Source organism: Nilaparvata lugens, chromosome 8 (genome assembly GCF_014356525.2).
Source record: "Nilaparvata lugens isolate BPH chromosome 8, ASM1435652v1, whole genome shotgun sequence".
Taxonomy (NCBI): domain Eukaryota; kingdom Metazoa; phylum Arthropoda; class Insecta; order Hemiptera; family Delphacidae; genus Nilaparvata; species Nilaparvata lugens.
In genome coordinates, this window is record NC_052511.1 from 23,289,733 (window position 1) to 23,313,806 (window position 24,074).

Genomic DNA, 24,074 nt, shown 5'->3' on the forward strand with positions numbered 1-24,074 from the left:
TATTCCCTTCTATAACAATAAACCTCATAAGTTATCGTTGCCTGCTATCTCCCAGAACGTCGCTTTTCTATTACGTTGTTATTGTCCGCCATTTTAAAACAGAAATGTCATTCACAATCTATTATTCGGAATATTGTTTTGGAAGTTCGTCCCTTATCTTTCGAACTGTAGTCAGCATATCGTATAACAGTCGTGTGATGGAAGTTCCCCGAGAAACGTCAAGAAATAATAAAACTTTCTCAAGTTGGAAAGTTGGAATATCAATTTATTTGGAGTAATAGTCTTCTCCAAGTTGTTAGAGTTGAGCAATCAATTTTCTAATTCTGTTCTCTACATGATTTGTTTTCTTCTTCTGCTATATGTTTTCAGTCCTATTCCTTGCTTCTATGTTTCTTCCTATCATGTTCTGTTTCTCGTCTTCTTCTCTTTTTTCGTCTTCTTCCCTTGCATTCTTGTAAACATGACATTTGTATAAAATTGTTTAAGAATATCTGAGGATACACTTATTATTTCAGTCTCCATTGCCCAATGTCGGAGCGTATGCATTAACTATGCATTAAGTATGAGAAAGTTCTCGAGTAACTTTAGATATGTAAGACAGAGGAAAACTTGGAATTCTTTTGGAAAGAATGAAAATGATAGTAATTTCTATTTACGGAATGAATCTATTGACAAAATGAGAGCATCTGCTAACGCGAAAACAGTTTATTTTTATGTCGACGTTATAATCTTTTTGAAAGCTTGGTTAAATTGAAATTGTTGGAAGCTGTTCCAAACAAAAGTGTACATCCTTTGGGCTAAGAGGACAGTCATGAAGGGAGAAAAATGGAATGGAAAAGGAGGAAGTAGGAGTAAGACTTAGTGTCGTAAAATGGAGGAGGGGAGTAGGTCCACGTGGTCTAGAAGAAGCAGGATATAAAGTGGAATAAGGAAGATGTGAACAACTAACAACATTACACAGAGTGAAATAGAAAAAAGAGGGAGAAAAGCTTAAATGTATATAGTGAAGAGGACTTTGAAATTGAATCCAAGCAAACTCACTTTGAATTTAGTTTAGTTACTTCTAAGAAATGGTGGCGGAATGGTGGAAGAGGGAGGGAAGGAGTGAGCGGAAACCAAAGAAGATTGCTGTGTCGGTTGATAATGAAGAAGAATGGTAAGCCGTAGAGGGGTGGTATAGAGATGAGTAGGAAAAGCGGTTGATCGGCGAAGAGGTTGAAATTGTGAGGAGAAGGTATGGGGGTGGTAGTCCGTGAATTGGTGTTTGAGGATGAAGAAGAGAGGTAGCAATCCTGGAGGTGCGATAAAAGGGAAGAAAGGGAGAAAGGAAAGGATAAGAGAAAGGGAATAGAGAGTAGTTGAAAAGCAATCGAACAAAAGGTTGATGAATAGGAAGAAGAAATAAATAGGTAGATAGAGAGAGTGAAATGGATAAGTGGAGAAGAAAATGATTGAAATAGAAGACAGTAGAAGGAAATAGGATTTGAAGAAATTGAAGTAAATAATTGAGAAGGTAGAGGTGATGGAGAAGATGAAGAGGATGAAGAAGATGAAGAAGATGAAGAATATGAGGAAGGTGGAGAGGAAAGAGAATAAGAGGTAGGAGAAGAGTCAATCAGAAATTGGAGAAGAGAAGATGGAAAAATTGAGGTGGAAGGAAAATGAGAGGGAATAAGAGAGCATTAAGATAAGAAGAGGGAAGCCAAAATAATGATGGTGGAGAGGAAGTGAGTAAAAGTGGATGTGAAAGAAGTACAAGATGATGATTTTGATTTGGCGAGGATGAATAAGGAAAAGTAGAAAACAAGGTATTATGATAAACAATAAAAAGTGAAGAATCATATGTGAAGTATCGAAAAGATAGGCAGAGAATACTGGGAAGAGAGAAATTGAATTGAGGTGAAAAAACTCAGTAGAATAATAAATAAGGCTATTTAAACACGCAATACGGAACAAATAATAATAACGATTGTAACAGTAGCAGAAGAAAATAAGAATGGAGGATAGAAAAATTAGTGAAATTGAAGAGAAGTCCAATAAACGAGGGTAGAAAGAGAAAGATGTTAAGTAGTTGATAGGGTGGAAGTGATGGTGGAGAAGATCCCCCACAGTAAGGCTTCGCGAATATTCAGCGCATGCCCAGTAACTGTTATCAGACTCTGGGTTTGCGGGATGGAGAGGGATTCATTGTAAGGAAGGGTAGTTTATGAAGAAATACCCCTCCAAGGATTCGCATGCGCTCCTGATCTTATCAACCTCCTCCCCCTTCTTCTTCTGCTTATTCGTCTTCCTCCTCCTTTCATTCTCCTTCTTCTTCCTCTTTCCATTCTTCGTCTACTCCCTCTTCAGCACACAACCCCCTCTTCAAGAGGCAAACATAACATCTCCCTCATGAGCCATCAAAACTCATATTCTTTCGAACCCCTCCCAATCCCCTACAGATTGTCGGATATCATTTCTAGATATTGTTTCAATATTTCCCATATAAATTCAGGACTATCTGGATTGCCATCATTGTGGGAAGATTGTTTCATCCAATTATATTTTCTGTTGGTGTTGTTTATCTTCATCCATCTATCCATTGCTCAAGTGACTTAGAAATTCATTGGACTTGTAAAACGGAAAAAGCTGACCGTAGGATATACAGTAGGCCTACACACACTAATCAAGCCTCTTGCACTGTATATTATGCGTTTCCCCAATTCACAAATCAATTTCAAATTGATTTCAATGTTTTAATCCAGATAATTTAGTGGATGACAAGTGATGAGCTTCAGATTCTGCCGTTGAATGGGTGACTGCTTGAATCCGGTTCAGCTGAACCCTTGTTTTCCAACGTATTTCTACTCGGCAGAAAAAGAATAACATTAGTGTCATTTATAGTTTGTTAAATGTGAACAGAACCACAGATAATAGCCTTTCTTTGTTATTCTTCCTTGTTTAACAGAGAATAACTCATTTGGGGAGCAGGACTAAACTGACGTGTGAGAAATTTAGAATCAGTCTGATATAAATAAAATATGAATCTGAGTACCCTTAAAAAAAGACAGTCTCTGATAGTTTGGTGAACACATTGACCAGAATTTTTAATTCATCTCTCATCATCGCCATTCATGCAAAGATGCTCTCTCAAACCAAAACTTCACCTCTAAGATCGGTATCCAAAGAATCGAAGATCTTGATTAAATATTGGAAATCGGAGTTACGAATATTACAAATCCAATAACAATTCAATAATTATTGCTGTTTACGATTAGAGATTATCAATAAGTTATTAATCAATGAATAAATCAATATTATATTATATGACTCAAAATATGATCTATTGTTGAATATTATTTTAACAGATTGCTTTTTTGTGAATTCAAGATGGCGACGGTGCGGGCAGCGACGATCTCAACTCGAGTAAACGACGGCGGTCGCGAACCAATTTCAACAGCTGGCAGCTGGAGGAGTTGGAGAGGGCGTTCCTGGCCAGCCACTACCCCGACGTCTTCATGAGGGAGGCACTTGCTCTCAGGCTAGATCTCAAGGAATCCAGAGTGGCGGTGAGTACTGGAAAGGTTTAATTTTTTATTTATTCATGCACAATTTTACTATGGAAGCAACAGGTAAAAACCCAAATATGCTCCCTCAACATAACAATGAGACAAGTACAAATCATATTCAAAACAAAATTTCCTAAACTAATATTAGAAAAAGTTTTAGAATTACACTTACCCGAAGATAATACATTATAGAATATATTATGATGGATGGATTAATACTGTAGATTGTACATTAGGTAGAACTCTACCTTCAACGTTTTAGTAGAGAATTATGGGATAATAAACACTCTATTCAACAATATGAATAAAAATATTAATCCAAGTAGGCAACCTTTTTAAAATAGCTATTTATGTATTAAGAGCGTAATGCGCGACTTTATCGCTCGCGCAAAACAGTTATCACGCGACGCGAAGCGGAGTGTGATAATTTTGCAAGAGCGATAAAGAAGCATCAAGCGCGAATTACATACAACATTTTTTCTACAACTGCCCAAACCTGTTAAATTACTTATATCGGCGGAGTTATAATTACCGACTTTTTAGGTTAAGATCTGACCTTTTGGCGAGCTGCTTACCATCAGCTGATTGGGGAGCGTAAAGAAACTCTTCTGCGCATGCGCGAATGATTTGCGAGCGTAAAGAAAATTTACTGCGCATACGCGGATGGTTAGCGACATAGCGAGCGAAAAAGTAGATTCTCCTCAGAAAGAAGCTGTTTTACGAGGAGAATTGAGTATGTAAATTCTTTTTCCTACAGTTACCTTGAAAAGTGACGATTCCTGCACTGATTACAGAACGCAAAGATTCACTTTTCCGCTCTAGTGTGGGAAAAATCTTTTCTGCACTCCAGATTTGCAACATGGCAACACAAAATAGTTGGTGGGTTAAATGGAGGATTAGTGCACGAAAACAAAAATTAAGTTGGTAACAATGACTGTGGTTAGATTTAGATGAGAATCATTTCAATGGCTACCCTACATTTATGATAAAATCCCAATCTAGAAATCCAAAACAAGAATAATGTTCATCTAAATCATAATTAAATAATCATCATTTACGAATTCTCATCATTTAATAATAAATAATAGTTCTTTTCTATTGATAATAATTATCAATAATAATTATTATTATTTCAACTGCAAGAAATGAGAAAAGTAGCAAATATGCATTATAAAATTCGAATTTTGAGGTTAAATGATTACCGTTCGATATTCATATAAATAGAAATAATAAAAAACATAACAATACTACAATAAATATTCACTGTTGTCTATGTTATTTTCATAAATATTTCTCAGTTTACATTGAGAATTTTTCTCGGTAATTTGAGCAAAAGTCTAAATTTCTGAATCGTGTTTCAGTAATTTTTAGATGTACGATTCTTCCCGCTAGGTCGCGCGCTTGTCGGTTCAGCCATCTTGTTGTGTTCAGCCATTTTGCAGCTCGGTTCAGCCAACAAGCTGCTGGCGTGTATGTTCAATGTGAATTTTTTGTTCTATCTGTATTTTTTCTGTTTCTTGAATGAATAAAAATGAGAATTTTGGCTGAGAATTTTCAACTTCAATTGGATTATGAAATAAATAAAAAAAACCAATCACTTGATAATGGCTTCATATATAGCCGAAACATGTTGTGGAAAATGATTTAAAAAAGGGTACTTAGATTCATATTTCTATTTGCATTTAAGAGTAGCCCTAAAAGAAAAAAGACTCTATTCTGCATTCAATCTCATATTAGCAACTTGAAGCTATCAATAAACTTTCAAGAGATTTAATGCTGAATAAGAAGATAACTTAATAGATTATGTTATGAATTGGTAATGCACAATATTGAAGATGGCATAGATGATTTCATAAGGTTCCGAATAAAACAGAACTGATTGGCTAATGGATTAAGCCATTCAGACTCCATTTTGTAATTTTGACCAATCAGAATCCTGACTTCACAGACGTCACATCCACACCAATGCTTTTTGAATGTGGATGGCTTCTATTGGTTTACTACAAGTTCATTGTCACTCATTTATGATTGATGTTTGATGTTAATTTGAGTTTCTGGTATTGTTCACAATTATAAATGAGTTTATATTAGAATTATATGATTATGGACATAATTACACATGTCTTATTCTTTCAAGTAAGAAAAATAATATATAAAGGGTGAGTTCAACACAAAAATGGATTTTCAGTTATAAATAGTGATGAATCTACATAGATATAATACAATCCATTGTTCAACCCATTACAAGAGAGATAATAATATTCCCAACTTTTCTGCAGATGGATGCATGGATTGGACATATATAAACCATTATAGTTTCCTGATCAAATTCCTGAAATTCCACATCTTCAATTCACCAGTTTCTGAAGATGGATACTGTAACTGTAGAAATTATTTATTACGATTCTTTTTTGAAAATACACGTCCAGTTTAAATTGAAACATGCCTTACTGGCTAGCTGTCGAGTCACCCAATTTAATTGGAACCTACCAAACACGTGCATGACTGCAAGAGGTGCTATACTATCACTTTTCGTGATTATTTCTTCCTCTTCAGTTACCGAAGACATAAATTTAATTTGTCGGATGCCCCAGGTGCATTGAGGATGATATGAGCTCGTGAGAAGTGGTAGCTTACTCCTAGTATGAGTCCAATAACTTTTTCTCACCTTTTAAATCTCTTTCAATTTATATTCCCAGTTTTAAGTACTTGCTCTTCTATTTCTTCTCCTCTTCCTCAGCCGCCATCTTCTCTCTCCTCCTTTAGGCCTTTAAGACGGTATAGTGGACTACTTGGTTATAGTGGAGATGATAGAGTATATTTCTTCACAGTCCTATCCTTTCTGTTCTCTCTCTCCCGTCGATAATTCTTTGTCAATATTATCTTATTATTTCTGAGTGAAATTTTCTTATATTTGGTGTGTTGTCTCACGTTTTTGACGATACTGCTATTGTTTATAGCATATCTAGTCTATTACCTTTTATCTAAATTGTCTCATCCCAATTGGAAATGCAGTATCACTATTTTCATTGCTCTTCTAAAATTCACTCTCATGACATCATCTCTATCTTCTTCACCCTTTTTTCCTTCCGAAATTCCATGAATTTTTCTTCCTCTGTGTAACACCTCCTCTAATTTGTTATATCTCCATCTATATCTCTTTCTTTTTCAACCCTTCCTTATTATTTTTCCCACTGTTTCTGTTACCCTCAATCTTCGCGTTTCCAGTACAGCTATGATTTCTCCAATTCTTATGATATCCTTCTCAAACCATGGTTTACTCAGCACAATCCCCTTTTTAGATTCCAGTGAATCAATGTTCTCCTCCAAATCAAATAGGATCTTGCTGAGTTTCTACATTACTCATTCTTCTGTCTTAAGTATTCCTACATACTCTTTCAACTCTAATTAAATATTTTTCCATCCAAGCTTCACTTGCAACTGCCTATGTTTTCTATCAATACTTTCATCCTTGTCACACTTGTAATCATCTAAGCTCTCTATTCGTCCATAACTCATCCACCTGTGTGAATTATGGAGGGAAATCCATAAGACGTGTTATTGCCTCGGAGGAATCTGCTGGTGAGATATTATGAGCGCACTGCTTCAAAAGAGCTAACAGTTAACACCTCACTTCTTCAACGCTTTGAGGTTAACACTTTTTGAGTGTTGGTCGGCTTTCATCAAAAACATTTTATTTCTCTCTCATTCTCTCTCTTGCATCTCTCTCACTCTCTGTGTCTGGAGTAATTACAATTTGAGCGATAGACGCAAGTGAGTGTGTGCGCGCGTCACCTCATAAATCATGACACGCTAAAAAGTGACGGGCCAATCGTGTGCTGAAGGATGATGTTTGAGAAGGAAAGAGGTTGAAGAAGGAGGGGGAGTGGGAGGAGGAAAAAAGGAGGCGGGAGAAGAAGAGGAAGAGGATGTGGAGGAGGTGGAAGAGTGGTGAGCAGGAAAGCAGGAGGAAGAGAGAAAAGAGAGAGAAATGAAACGTGAGGACGATAAAGGGGTATCTCCAGGATGAAGATGTGCAGAGAACAAAATAAGATATCATTTAGATTAGGATGTCAAATCTTCCAATTTGTTTTTAGACAGTTATGTTCAGTGTCCACTCTACTAATAAATGGAAATACTCTCCAAATAATAGATTGATTGAGATATATGAAAATTACTCCATAACAAGCGAAATAAAACCAATTACGTAAAAATCCAAGAAAGGAAGTGAAAATGGGAGGGAAAAGCCCTTCACGATTGTGGAAAACTCCGTCAAATTACAGTTTGAGAGAGCTCTTAAAGAGTATGTGACTATGTACTAATGCGGAAAAAACTACAAGTAGAAAAAGAAAAAGTAGAAAATAAGTAGGAGAAGAAAATGAAGAAGAATCATCACCGCGGGTCACGTGAGTAAGCGTATATTGTGGAATTTCTGGCATCTATCTGCTTATCCAAAACTTAAGAAGCACCTACACACTCCCTCCAGGTGTTTCTACATCGGTACTGTGCTTGTGCATAATCATCATCATTCTATCTATTCTCCACTTCTTCTTCATCTTCCTTCTCTTCTTCAACACCCCTCTCACTCATCCACACCATGACCACATCTACATCATCAATAACATCACACCTCACATGCCGACTATCATCTATCACTCCTACCTACTCTCTTCCTTCCCCTAATCCTCCATCTCTTCTCTTTCTCCTTCAATTTCCCTTTCTTTTTCTCTCTTCCTTCTCCTTCACTGCCGACAACAAATCTATTTTGTATTTCGTTTTGAATTAATTCATCAATACTGACACCTTTCGAAGCGGGCAAATGAAATATTGTTATAACAAGACCGGACAACATCTCACTTCCCCAGCCATACTGAAATGATAATTTGTTTTCCATCTGTGTTTACGTGTGTTGAGGCTTGAGATGTTTTACCAGATGTTCCTTTCTTGATTGGGTTAGGCTCCTTTTTCTTCTTTCTCATATTCATTCACTCATTCTTTGTTTAACACTGAATTGATTATCCATGCTATATAGCATTGTCTTCAAAATTGAATATTTGTATTATTTTACTATCATAATCGATTTGAAATATATCAATTTTGAGATCTTGAAACTTGATCGTTTTCCATTATTCTATGGAGATAATATCATGCTGGAGACGCAGTGAATTATATATTAACATGGGGAATCGGCTTGTAGAATTTTCAATGGTATTACATTTTTCTCTTTTTAACTCGAAACTCAACTTTGCATTATACTTATGCATAAATTATATATATATATATATATATATATATATATATATATATATATATATATATATTTATTTATATATATTAAAACCGGATACGGATAGATTAAAAACACTTAAAAACTTACATTTAAACGAGAATTTTCGGGGAGCTGGGCCCCCTTTGTGCTATGTGGTGAGCAAAATCTCACCACTTCACTTCCTGGTTGATTGACAAAGGGGGCCCAGCTCCCCGAAAATTCTCGTTTAAATGTAAGTTTTTAAGTGTTTTTAATCTATCCGTGTTGTGTGTATCCTGTTTATATTTATATTATAAATTTAAAGTGTTTTCTGTTAAGTGCTATATATATATATATATAATTTTGTTGTGGTCTAAGAGTGACTTTGCACCTACCGTTGATGTTAATTGTTGTTTATTTGTCTTTTATTGTGTTATATACGACCGATTTTATATAGTATAGTTATTGAGCTTGAAACGTCAATATAATGAAATATTTAACCAAGTATCATTACTCATTTCTCATTACGGTTGATTTAAAAAACGCTATTTTATTATTTACACCGACAATATTTTACCTTGAAAGCAGATTGTTTACAATAAACTGGGTTAAAACAGCTTAAGTGAGTTATAAGGAAGTGATCTAGCTTACTTAAGTGAAAAGTGTGCAGTTTGAGAAGTGGTTAAGTAGCTAAGTTTGCGGCAAGCTGAGGAAATTGCATCACTAAGTACCAGCTAAGTACACTCCATAGTGAAATTTCCTTCAAACTGTCCGCATTGGTTCAATGAGACCCTTTGGTGTTACTCATGAGGAATACTGACAGCTTAAATGAGCTGTACGGAAAAGTGAATTGCATTTTCATGACTACACCTTGCGTGCAGCAGTGGTTTCACTGAATGAGTGACAAGGATGGTAGACTGGTCGAGGAGAAGTCTGAGAGAGAATGTAAAAAATATAGAGATAATGTAGTGATACATAGCTCATTCAGTCTTTCAATGTTCTTGCATTGAGGTGGGAAAATGAACATGTAAGAGGGGAATGGGCCAGTAACATGATTTAACATGATTCAAAGAAGAGGATATTAAAATTGCAAGATGCAGAATGTTTATTCAAGACGATCGGGGAAAAATTATGGGGAATGAAGTGTGATGAAGGAATAATACGGACTACTACGGAAATCATCCAGCGGAATTCAGATTATTGAACAATATTGAGAGATTTGATTTAGAATGAAGTAGAAGGAGCCTTGTAGGATGAAAATAGGAGAAGGAAAATCGAAGAGAAAGGATGAAGAAGAAGAAGAAGGAGAAAAAAGGAGAAGATAAGGAAATTCAATTCAATTCAAATCACTAAGAAAATACGGGAGATGAGAATATAGAAATAATGGATGGAGAGATACTATAACAGTGAAGTTGACTAGACAAATAAGAATAAAGGAGAAGAGGAATGAGATAATGAAAAATAGATGTTGAGCTGCAGTATAAATAGCAAAATCAGGATGGAAGAGAACATGGATTATTTGGATTTGGAGTCAACTTTAGACAAAATCATAGCAGCAAACAGAAGACAGTAAGCGTAGAATTGGATTGGAGACTGTCGTTACAAGGCTGTAACACACTGAGCACTGAGCAAACAAGACCTTATCGATTACAGAAGCATGCAATGATTAAATAAACCCGGGGTAGATGAGCGCCCCTGGGGGGTCATAACGACCCCCACCTCCTCAACATCCCCATTCCAGGGGTTGTGGGGTATGTGAAGGGGGGGGTGCGCTCAAACCCCCAGACTCCCTAACGACCATAATCTTCGTCCTTTGTTTCCCCTCCAGTTGAATGTTGTCAGCATTAGTTGAATGGGAAGCGTCAGTGCTACTCTTATGAGGAATTCTGACAGTTTGAAGTGAATCTCAACTACAGCTCTCTGCTCCCTCTTTTACTGAGATTTACTGCCAACAATCAGCAATGGTTAAATGGGAAGCGGTTGTGCTACTCTTAAGAAATGCTGACAGAATAAAGTGAATCTCACTCTGAGTTGAATGTTGCGAGATTATGAAAACAACATCTTTAGTCATAGTTGTTGTTTTGAATTGAAGTTTGCCAAACTGTTATTGTTTCAGTATAATATTGTGGTCTAGATGAAAACACTCATTGAATATGAATATTATAAACTCTTTCGCAGTTTTTTATCGACCAATTTAGTTGAATGGACTTGTGAGAGTACATAATAACATTGATATGGATTACATTTATTCTCTAGGAAGAAATAAGTGCTGGATTGAACCAGAGACATTGGAACACTTTCTGAGTTTGTTTGAAATACTATATTTTCATTGGTTGTATCAACCGATATCAATCATCAAATTGATAATGGTATTTTCTATAAGGAATGCTGAAAGTCTCTGAAATCTGATGTGAAAGCTTCCTTCTATTAGTGGTTGACTTTTTCAAATTAATTTTTCCCATTAAATATACAGTAAAAGAAATAATTATTGATGAGAACAGACAAATTTCATCGAAAATTATTTTTAAATTCACCTTTACTCCATTGCTTCAGATGAAATGGAACGAGAATAATCTCGTTCAAGTTTATTGTGTTTATTTCATTCAATTCCAATCAGAGTTATTTTATACCAAGTAACATCTATTCGAACTACGAAAAGGCAAAGGATATTCTTAGATAACAATATTTTGGAGTTTAATCATAAAGAAATAAACCTCGTGCTCCATCCAGCTACTGTAATACCAGAAGGTATCACTGTACAGTAGTAGAACCTCCACATTAATACGATATTCGATTGAGTGTTGCAAAACTACATCACTACACGTTACAAAATACATGCACAGATTTGATATTACACTGCTACTCTTTATAAACAACATACTCAAACTGCACGTTTTATACGTACACTGATTACTGTATATGCAAGCTACGAGACACAGTACAAGGCCTAATTTGAACTTAGTTTCTAATAAACTCCCAAACAAGCCGCTCAACTATTTCAGAAGTTTGCATTTTGCACCTCATCTAATCAGCAAACCGTCTCATATAAGGGAGCTTTTACACCAGTGATGTTCACTTTATATTGTCAGCATTCGTCATAGATAACATGAGTGCAGCCCATTGAACCAATACTGCCAGTCTGATGTGAATTTCACTTCAACACTACTTTTACACTTGTCAGCTTGTTACACCCCCACCCTCTACCCAACAAATTATACTAGACCATATTACCATCATGAACATCATAATGAAAGATCATAGACATAGTAATCATCATCATCATTGTGTTGTAGCGTCATGCAAACGCATCGCACGCATAAATGCATTCAAAGTGCAATTTTCTGCATGAATTATGCCGACAAATGCAAGACTATGTCGCTTCCTATGTAATTGCCAACAGGTTAGCAGATGTACATAGCCTACTTCTTCCACTTCTCCTTCATCTCTTTCTTCTTTTCTCCCGTTTTTCTTCTTCATCTGTTCTCAGCTTTTCTGTTTCTTCTTCCCTTCTGCAGTCCCTCAATCCCCTTTCTTCATAATTAATGTCTTTTCGGTTCTTATTGTAATAAAAATTGTTTTTTCTGTTAATTCTTAGTTCTTATCCTCTATGCATTTTCCACAATAGATTCTTACTTTTCCTTATCATCTTTTCCCTCCTTCTCTTCTTCTTCCTCCTTTTCCTCTTTTCCCCCTTCTTCTCCTCCTCACACTCCTTTTTTACCTTCTCCTTCTTCTCCTCCTTCTTCTCTTTCTCCCCCTTCTACTCGTTATATTCCACCGTCTTCTCCACCATCTCCTCCCACCCTTTACATCTTTCTGTTCCTCTTTCTTCTTCTCTTTCAGCTCTTGTTAGAACAGAATAATTCCATACTCGTCCGTACTTCAGAAGTTACTGCAGTAACGCTAGTAGTGACTGAGGTTACTTTAATATCAACTCAAATACTACTCCAATTGTACTAATTGCATCTATCACACATTTGTGAATCAGTCCAACCTCGGCTAAAAGTGTATTATCATTTTGCAAGAGGATGATACAGCTAAGATAATGAATAATGTTATTACAGAATTATTCATTCCATAATCATCGACTAATTTTTCTTCTCATCACGATTCCAGATGACGCTTTTAGATCACTTATGTGGAATCCAAACTGCGTTCCAGTGTTCATAACAAGCAACTGTAAAGTTGTTAATGGATGTGAACTGAAAGATTATTATGAACTTTCACTATAGGTTCGAAGTTCATGATTATTAAAGTCTATGATGATTATTCTAGATCCATTATTCTACATCTCTTATGAAAACGTGATAATCTTGTGAAACGGAACCAGATGACAGTAGCTATTACTCACACGAAATAATCATGAAACGGCTAGAGCAGTAAGTAGAAGTTATTGCTGATTATAAATTTCAAGGTATGAGGTCTCATAATTATATTATATTCTTTGGGTAAGAGAGACTCTCCGATCTGTCATAGGAGCTCTTGCGAACTGTCCTAGCACATCTTATTTTGGTTGATAATTTAGTAATCAATAGCAGGGAACTTTCAGAATAGTTGAACTGAAACATTGCTAAAAGATTGAACGTGATGTGGTGTTGATTTAAGAATCTGCACAATAGAAAATCTCCCATCCTCATAAGCACCTATTCACATTTTACGAAAGAGTTACTCGAACATTCTAGTGAACTTAGTTGACCTATAAGATCTATACTACCAATCTATTAATAAAGTACCACTTAGTACAAGTTCTACTCATCTCAAATTTTCAATCTAAATTCAATAGAAATGTGTTCCACAGCCTTAATTTCCTCATAGAACACCTCTCCACACCTTCTCAAAGGAGTACAGTCTTGTAAACCCAGTTGGCCCAGCTGATCTCATTGGAACATGCAATTAGACATTTTCATTAACATGTAATTATCAGACATCCAGCATAATTGGACATTAGCATTATTAGTGGTATGTAGCAGCGGCAGTTCTGAATTATGTAGTTTTGTTCTACAAGAGTCTAATTACACGTTAGCATTTGAATACGCCATTCAACGCCTTTCTTGACGTTTGAAGAACGCGCCAAGGAACAATGGCGTACGCGACGATTTATTGACGTTTGAAGGCGCCGTCTACAATGATTCCCACTACAATTATTCACTTTTGATTGTTTTCACTTCAAGAGTCTCACCTCTATGTGGTGTATGTTCCGCTATCAAGAAGAACAAAAACGTCAAATAGTCAAAAAGTCAAAAAATGGACAAAATGAGGTTTTTGCACTGAATTATACATTTTTCAATGCTCTTTCAACTGGTGAAAAGCACTAAGCTCTGATGTTGATATTTTCATAGATACAGCTGATTCAAAAAAGCATCAAGTCAGGTTGGGTTGTTTTATTTCAGGAGAAAATCAGTAAGAGGACTTAGTTATTCCATTCAAACTCACCGCACATTCTTGATCAAGAGAAACGCATTAAATCGACTTGGTGCGTTTCACCAGTAACACAAATCTTATTATATAACACAGATAATTGGAGTGAACATGCAAACTTTCAAAATCGCTTTTCTCAAAACTATAATTTTGACTTAGTGCCTTCTGCTTGTAAGCTGACGGAATAATGCAATAAAATAAATTTTTCAATTATTGACATTCTTGATATAATCATTATTAATCCCTTTGTATGAATTTTCCCTTGTTCTATTTTTTCTCTCCCTTATTCCCCCCTCATAGGTATATTCATCGTTTTCCTAATACAATTATTTGACATGAACTTCTATTGAGATTCTTTGGTGTTCTTGAAACATTTACCTTCTAAATCATTTGGTTCTTCCTCCTCCCAGTTTATCTTCCTCTCCCAGTTCTTCGTCTCCACCTCTTTTATTCTCTTTCCTGGTTTTCTTCTCCTCCTCATCATCATCATCCATCATGGACTAGGCTTGTAAAGCTTGTTCCGGTATCCACCGCTCTTCTGATGTCTTTTTTCCATCCTACTGCAACTTCCAAGCTTGTTTTCTCTCGTGTCTCCTTTGTTTTTCTCGTATGTTTCTCTATACAGTTCTTTCTATGAATCTTTTCTCTATCAATTCTTCCTCTCCATCCCCATTTCTTCCCCTTGCTCCTAAAATACCTTATTGGATACCCCTCAGAAATTTCATCCGATTACGGCTTTTTCCCATATTCAAATCATAAAATAATTTATAATTGAAATTATTCATCTATAAGCTACGAATAAAACAATTATTCTAGTTGAGTTTGATTTAAAATAACCATAGAGGAAATTTATCTATTTATTTATTTGGTCATGTGCAATTATTACATTTATGTGGGAAGGCACATGCCCAAAACTGTCCCTCTCCAAATTTATACTACAATCCAAATCAAAATGGAGGTTAAGCTACTATTACTTATTAGAATAACAATTCACACTTTAAAAAACGAAAAAATCTTCAATCAAAAAAAGATATTATGAATAACTGAAATAGTATATTTATTATCTTTTCTCTTGGATGATATTAGCTCCACTCTCACAAGCCAGTGCCCTAAGCAGAAGTGCCCTTCAATTTATTCAAATCTCATCATTGATTCATTTTTCATTCACTTTTTGTTTTTTAGAATAACAATTTTCAACCTCAATACCGTCTTTGATCTCAATATGACTTGTTTTTGTGTTTATTATTTTTCTGAGTTTAATTGTCAACCTCAACTCCATCTCTAATTTGAGTTTGTCCTGTTTGTGTGCACAGGTGTGGTTCCAGAACCGTAGGGCGAAGTGGCGCAAGAAGGAGCATACTAAGAAGGGTCCCGGTCGGCCGGCACACAACGCACACCCCGTCACGTGTTCCGGCGAACCCATTCCCGTCGAGGAGCTGCAGCGCAAGGAGAGAGAGCGACGTCACAAGAAGCTCGTCAAGAGCCTCGAACGGCAGCAGCGCAAGCTGGCAGCCAAGGGCGTCGCCGTCGACCTGGACACGCTGCGGCGCGAATGGGAGGCACAACAGCAGGGACATGGTTAGTTCACATCAATTATATTTCATTTATTTATTTAGTCATGTACACTTACCACACTTCTATGAGAAGGCACAACAGGCTTATGCACAAAACTGTCCTTTTTCAAAAAAATTCTATCATAATCAATTCATATTAATTTTATCATTATAACATGGAATCACTAGTACCTAATTAAAAGTAGTTGGTACTTGAACTTCCAGGTAGCTCTATTGAATTAAATGAAGGATCAATCAATTAATTCCCTAAGATTGAGTACAGTAGATAGTCCAGCTGTACTGAATTATTTCCATCTCATAATGAGCAAGGGGTTTTTTCAGAGAGCTCATTTTCAGAATTATTTTTGGTAAATTTTTGTGAATTTATAAGAATTGGTACCATGACATTATTTAGACTGGCTTGTCAACTATCTAAATTCGGGGGGAGGGATAGTTTTTGGATTCATTCTGTTGTTTCTCTCCAAATCATTGGATTTTGTGCATGTGTAAATGAAATAAATAGATAATAATAGAATATAAAATATTCAAATAAATGAAAAAAAAACATCCCAAGAAAGAAATAACATCATTCTTTTCTAATTTCTAAATTGTTTTAAATGTTCTAGAATTAATCTTCAAAAACTAAGTCCACAGCTTGTACGAATGTATTCTTTCGCCATTACCCTACCCAGGTTGCCTATTAATTCTATTTTCATGTTGTATTGTCTGGATTGAACATTTCCAGAACACAACTTTGTATAAGAGAAGTGTATAAAACAGTGAAATGAACTATTTTATCCTTTCCCCTTATCTTTCCATACCTCTCACGAAAGTGTTTATATTATTTATCGAATAATTTGGTTGATAAGATCTATGTGGCATAAAATTCTCACGGTTCGTAGAAGATCATTTGTCTTCGTTATGATTTTTGATCTTGAAATTTATATTCTATGAATCTTTCCTACATGAATACATTTGGTTATCGTCGAAAGCAATCGTCGATAACCAGTACATGTGGAAAACGTTTATACTCTATTTATTCATCCACTTTGAATATTCTTTGCAATTCTTTCATTTGCACTTGAATAATTCACTTTTCCTCACAATGATCACCAGTATTTCCTTCAGCTTTTCAAATTCTCCTTACTTTTTAAATTTATTAATTGATCCTTGATTAATTTCAAAACTTCTACCGTTGTTTCAGGCATGAAAAAGTCAGCCCTATCAGGTAGCGGCAGTGGCGGCGGAGAAAGCTCGTCCACACGTGGCGGAAACGATGACAGCATGTCCTGTTGCAGTAACTCCACCACGACCACCACCAAGGACGTCGAAATAGACGTCGTCGGGGAGTCGGAAGACACGCAACCGACCCGACACGACACCGACACATCACCGTCACTACACCGACACGACATTGACCCGTCGCAGATACGACACCGCCAAGACTCCGACTTGTCACCTTCACACCACCGACATCACACCGACACTTCACCTTCACTCCACCGACACGACACCGTTACAACACAGACGCGACACCGGCACGAAACAGACGCGTCTCAGACACTTCATACGAGTCTGGATTTGTCGGACAAGTCGCGAATACGGTCGAATCCGTTCAGTATAGAATCTCTCCTGTCGGGAGGGAGAATGTCGCAGCAGGGGCATTTGTGAACAAGTTAACAGTGTCAGAGAAATGTGCATTCCAAATAAACGAGTCTTCAAGAACAATCACGTTGAAAACTTGTGAAATCGTGGAGAGTTTTATAACGTTTTGTGTATTGCCATTTCCGAGCGACAAATAATTCATATACTCAAGAAGTAGTGAACTGTCTCACAGGAATGTATGGTTATTGTGTATCAACACTCCAAAGACAATTATTGTCTCTGTGAATTCCGTGAAAGGACTCAGTAACAGTCACTCATTGTTGTGGGGACAGAATCGCGGATGAATATTGTGTTTCTCACTCAAACTGCAACTTGGAAAATAAATAAATCAATAACTCTCTTGAGAAAACTGATCAATCGTGAACTGATATTTCGAATGATGCTAATTGTTGTAAAGTAGTTGACCTTAGAGTTGAAGGACTGGCAGTTTTTTGTTAATTGGCACTTCATGAATCGTGAAGAATTGAATATCAGAGACTTCTTTGGTTTTCATGTATACATTGTTATCTAAATAATGTTTGTACAGTAGTATATAATCGTCTGCTCGTTTTGAAGGAACTTGCAGTGTTTCTGGGGTTCAGATTCAGTTTTCGTAAATCAATGGACACTTGATCTCTAATGGGCTGTTTGATTATCATGAATTGCTATACAAATAAAATTCCAGTGATATTCAGGGAATTTGGGCTTTCGTAAACTGACATGATGGATGAGATTCAAAAGTTATCCAGTTCCACTAACTATGGAAATGGTATTTACGATAATTTTCAGATACTGTTAATTGAAACTTCAAAACTGTTTACTCGTGCATAGTGATCGGAAGACATTCATTCATTACTCGTCAATAGCAGTGAAGAAACGTTTAATACTCATGATTGATATTTCTAGAATGAAGTTACTCTCAATTTTCAATCAGACAAGGACAAATATATTACTTCGAAGACCAAGGTAAAAATGGATTTCTTGAAGAAAATACATTTTTTGATTAGTACTATTCGTAATAGATACAATTTAAATAGGAAGTTTACTCGCGTATCACATTTGTAAGACTGTTCATTAGAAATTGTAAAACGAATATGATACCTTATTAGTTTACAAATATCAATTGAATGAATCATAATGAAATCATTATTGGAACAGATATTAAAATTTCACTAATTTAATTATTTCATGGAGAGTGGTAGAAATTACCTTATAATTCAGAAAATTTCCAAAAGACATAGCAAACTCAATAGTAGAGTTGAGCATGTTGAATTCAGTGAATAGAAAATGGGTTTTCACAGATATAGACTGTGGGAAATAGTTGATTTATTGAATAGATAGACTGATTGCAACAAGACAGAGAACGTGACCAATGCTAATTACTGTAATCAATTTGCTTTCAGGCACAGAATGATTTTCAGCTTTCAATTAGACAATTTTGTCAAATCTATGGAAAGAGCATCTGGAAATATTTGAAGATTTCATATAACGGATGAAAAATTTACCTTTCTCAATAACTGATAGGCCACTTGAATAGGCAAAATTACGTAAAGGTCTTTCATCACCACTTTCATTATTCAATATAAATTCAATCCAATTTATGTTACTGAATTAATCAAATTTTGTTTGAAATCTTTTCACATGAATACAGTTCCATTAGTAGTTTGAATAGCCTACGCTTATCAACTTTTTTCAAATTCCGATCCTGGAATTTATATCTCTGGAATAAGTTTCTCCCATCAAGTGCATTCCTGCATTTGAATTTTATTCCAATTCTTTGCTTATATTTTTATAACACATCTTCTTTCTAAGCTTCTACTAGTCATTGATAAATCCTTGAAGTTTATTCATTCAAATATAAGAGAAGAGAAGCTTGCAATTCAGTATTATTCAAAAGTATAACGACATGAATATAGCATACTAGGTTAGAGGAGTAAATTCGTTGTAAATATAGTACCTTATTGTATATAGTTATAGTGTATCAGATATTTCCATTCTGTATAAAGTCTCCTGTGATTATTTTTTTAGTTGAATGAGATTTAAAAAGTCGCAATGTATTAAGGAGCATCATGAATTTCAAGAAAATCGTCACATTGGTGATGAGATGTAGATTAAATTTGTAGTTAGTTATAAGTTAATGTGATTCCTATTTGTAGAGTTAATTTGATAATAATTTATTGTAATTTAATGATGAGAGCTAAATTTCTGAAATGTGTTTAGATTAGTGTAAATAAGTAAGACATATGTACGATGTTGTAGATAATGAAAATAAGTGGTAGTATAAAATTTTGTGATCCAAGATTGAAGGTATATAGAAAGGTTCTTGGGTGATGAATGGGATATTGGAAGCCAATGATTTTCTCAATTACAATCCTACAATCATTCAATTGTTAAACTTGACATTCTCAAACTCTCAAATAGAACTCGCATCAATAATTGATTCATAATCGAATAAAGATCACCTGTATTATATCACACGAAAATTCACGTTAAATATGCCGAAAGAGGAATACAATACTGAAGGATAACATTGATCATGTTTCTTAAAATATTATGTACGGTAAAATATTATGAGTTCATGTGAGTGATGAATGAACAATGAACTATATGGAAGAGCAAAACAGAATAACTCTCTGAATATAGGTTATTACTACAATGCTAGTTCAAGAAATTTATAATCCATCACAATCTAAGTCCATATCTTTGAATAAACTTCAAATATCAAAATCATAATTTCCTCATATTATTGCTACTTTTTCAATAATCAAGGCTTCCGATACTCTACTTCTTAAACATTCATCATAAATGAGTATTTCATACATAAAAACTATAACCTGCATATCAACAATAGTATAACTGCATTTTCATAGATTGTGTGTACATGAAACAATTGAAAGTTAATAGTATTTTCCATTATCAACTATTGTGAGAACTGTAACCACTGTTATCAATAGAATCGAAATGAATTGTAATAGATCACAATAATGTATAAAAAGCTGACCAGTAATTATGTGCATTTTATAGTAATTGAACCCTGTTGAATAGTTGTGATAGTTTGTGTTGAAATAATTATTAATTAGGAAAAATTCACAATGATGAGTTATGGGCCCTCCATGCGTATTGAATAAAATATTTATTGCATTATAAAATTGTTGTGTTGTATTTACTCCTCGATTGACATAATACTTGAAAATTCAGAATCTCATGAAACATCTACTTGTGAAATCTGAAGTGTAATTATTATGAACTATAATGATGATTCGTATTGGAACATCTTGAGATGTGTAGTTGTTCCAAAACTAAAATTTCATTACAGAATTGAAAAAAATGTTATTTGGGAAGTTGTAATACAACTACGAAAATCTTAAATGCTTTTCTACAGAACAAAATACCATAGATCAGGAACCATTGAATATCCACTAATGAATTGAATGACTTTATTGACACTATCACTTATTCTCAAGTCGTTTTATTCACCTATCACCGCAACACAGAAAATTATCCATTACTGTTGGCTTTAAGTCATTATAGCCTAATTTCGAATTCTTGTGGATCTCAAGAAAACTAATACAAATGAGCTTTAAAATGCAGTGAATGTGAGTAATGGATGAGGGAAAAACAGGGATTCAAAGTTTTGATAGTTCATAGTTGACAATAATTATAGAGCCTAGGAAATCTGAAGAGGTGAGTACCAAAAACTTTACTACTGATAATTTATTATTCTCAAACTCGTATAACTTCCGAATTGGTGTAACTCGTATAAGATATAGAAAACAGAGTATTCAAATTGGGACTTTATAAAAATTGGAGTATAACTACTGTCTATAGTCAGTAGTAACTAAATTATCGTTGCCCATGCTGTTTCATAGGAACACAAGTTGACATTAAATAAATTAGAGCCTACTTTGCATAGTTATTTTTCCGGAAACATGATATTACCATTCTTACAGTCATCAATAACTTTTGATAGTTTAGTTTACGAAAACGGAATTATTCTAGTCTAGTTAGGTGATAAGGTTGAATGATAGCTGTCAAGAGTAGTTGAGCAAAGAGTAATTCACGATCTACTATTCCTACCATATTTTTGAACTAGTTCAAAAGCTTATTCATCGACTATATTTGACGTTGAATAGCTGGTTATACGACAATCCAATCATTGAATTTAACCAGCGTAAAATGAAGTGATTGCATCGTAGATTTTGTTGCATTGATTCTGTTATTAGCATGTCACCTATTGGCGCTTTCATTTGATTTGATTCAAGTGGAAATGGTCACAAGTTCCTATGAATATTACTTGGTTCATTTTGAATTTGGAACCAAAAGTCCTTGGTTGAAAAGTTATAACAAGAGAATTGATAATTGAATACCAATTGAGAACCTATGTCAAACTCTCTGGAGACCAGTAAAAAATATTCACAAGCTTCAGCGATTCGAGTATAATCAACTTATACTTTCAGAAAGATTCCAACTGGATCAAATAATCTTCATTCCAGCACAGAGTATTTTGAGGAGTAGAAAAACACAGTGATTACAGTTCGTTAACTCTTTGGAAAATAATTACCCGAGGGATGTCAGATGCTGCCTTCCAACACTGATCAAAAACACTTATAATTATTTACGTTCAAAAATCCTGTTACTAAAACAATTTAGCCACATGCATCTCTACTCGTGTTATACAGGTGTATTATTTTCTCTAGCCAATCTCTCACTCTCTCTCTTTCACACACTCCTTCTCTCTCTCTTTCTCTCTAACACACTCTCTCTGTCTCTTTCGCACTCTACCTTTCTCACCGTCTTTTCTCTTGCTTTATACATTTCCTTAGCACATATTTCTTACTCAAGAGTCACTCACTCACTACTCATACGTGATGTACCCACCTTTCCATCTTCTCTCGACCCATCTTTGACATGAGTATTGAAGTTTTCTCACTCTCTTTTGTTCTCCTCTGCCCTGAAACAGGGCTCCTCTCCTCTCTCACTATTTTTGTATGTAACTCTCCCACATTCGTTCTTACATTCCTTCTCTTGCCAACATCCTTAAACTCTCCTTCAAATCTCAGAAATCACTTCTCTTTACTTTTTTGCTGCCTCCCACATCCCACAGTCTCTCTCATTCCTTCCTCTCTCCTCCATCGAATATTCTTCCTCACATTCTTTCTCCTTCTGTCTTGTGCATTTCCCATCCTCTTCAAATTCCTCTTTAACTGGAGTTAGAGAGGTTCGGCTGTGTAATTATCCCATTTACATAATTCATTGGCTGGCGTCATGCTTCGGCTAATTAAGTGGTTAAGCCCTCCCACTCAATAGTCTTCAGTTGAAGAGTGGAAGAGAGAGAGAGAGAGTGAGAAAGAGAGAGAAGAATGAGGAGGAGATATTTGAGAGAAGATATTATTAAGATCTCATCCGTATTCGGATACCATCCTTGTGTTTATGTCTGTGGGCTATGTTCTTATCATCACCTCTCCTCCTACTTCTTGATTATCTTTATTCTCCTCCTCCTCCTCTCCTCCTCCTCCTCCTCCTCCTCCTTCTCCTCCTTCTCCTCCTCCACTTTGAGCTTGTTCTTCATTTATTTATCTTGTTCCTTTCATCTGTCGAACTCATACATGAGTATCTTCATTTTTCAATTAACGCATTAAGAAAAAACATTGTACTTGTGAGACTTACACAAGGGCAGGTTTCCGAGGTTGGGGTTTAGCTAAGTTCTAGACTTTAACTGGCTTTAAACTCTGGAGTCAGAAAATTGGCTTTCTGAGTCAGAGCGTTATCGTAGTCGAGGACTCAAATAGACCCTGGAGTTTAGAGCTCACGTTGGACCCTGGAGTTTATCATTTCGCTTTCTGAGTCCAGGACTTGAATTAGATTCTCGCCTCCTTCCGAGTCAAGGATACATAAAAAATCGTCAAGTCCAGAACTTAGAACAGCGTGATTTTGAACCCTCGACTGAGGTAGGTTTTAAAATTAAGTTCTGGACTTAAGCTGAGCATCTCAATTATTGTTTTACAGTAGATGAATAGCCATTTATATGTCTTTACCTAGTGAATACCTACATTATTTGGATTAGTACATCTGAATTCATAATTTATAGTTTGCCAGTCCATTTTGAAATAAAGTTCCAATTGAATTATGCGTGAAAAAATAACCCTATTTTACTATTGTGATATTATAACCTAAAAATGTTCAAGAAAAATAATACAAGGATTGCCTTGGAATTTTATTTTCCAATGTGAATGTTATTAATCAATGTCATATTCAACATATTAATAATAATAATAATACAACAATAATAAATATTATCATTCCAGTTTTTTTTTTCAAAACAAATACGTTTTCCAACTCAATACTAATAATGTATATTCCAAAATCACTGGCAAGGATAAATGATCAATAATAGCATAATGTTAAATGAAATGTTTATTCACTCATGTTTCAAATGGTTAGGTTTTGCTTTGAATAGGCCTAGAAATAAATCAAGACGTATTTCCACAAAATAGTTTGGAAAACATGCTCATTTGAATAAGCCCGCTTCAATCAGCTGCCTCCCATTGCCAAAATATTAACAATATAACATTGTGAATTTCCCTCATGTTGACTGCGTTAAAGTCCGGGACTCAGATAAGTCGAGAACTTAATAGACCCCGGAGTTTAGAAGATAGATCCGTG

The 24,074-nt window shown here is 35.2% G+C and overlaps 1 protein-coding gene across 1 annotated transcript in view; it reads left to right on the forward strand.

The window, feature by feature from the left end:
* The window catches only part of LOC111049679 (homeobox protein unc-4-like), a 62,083-nt gene extending 41,523 nt beyond the window's left edge, over window positions 1–20,560 (forward strand). The window contains exons 2-4 of the mRNA XM_039434299.1: window positions 3,370–3,548; window positions 15,528–15,792; window positions 16,972–20,560. Of these exons, the coding sequence (XP_039290233.1) occupies window positions 3,370–3,548; window positions 15,528–15,792; window positions 16,972–17,438 (911 nt within the window). The 3' untranslated portion in view covers window positions 17,439–20,560. The remainder of the gene's footprint in view (window positions 1–3,369; window positions 3,549–15,527; window positions 15,793–16,971) is intronic.
* Window positions 20,561–24,074: the final 3,514 nt, after the last annotated feature.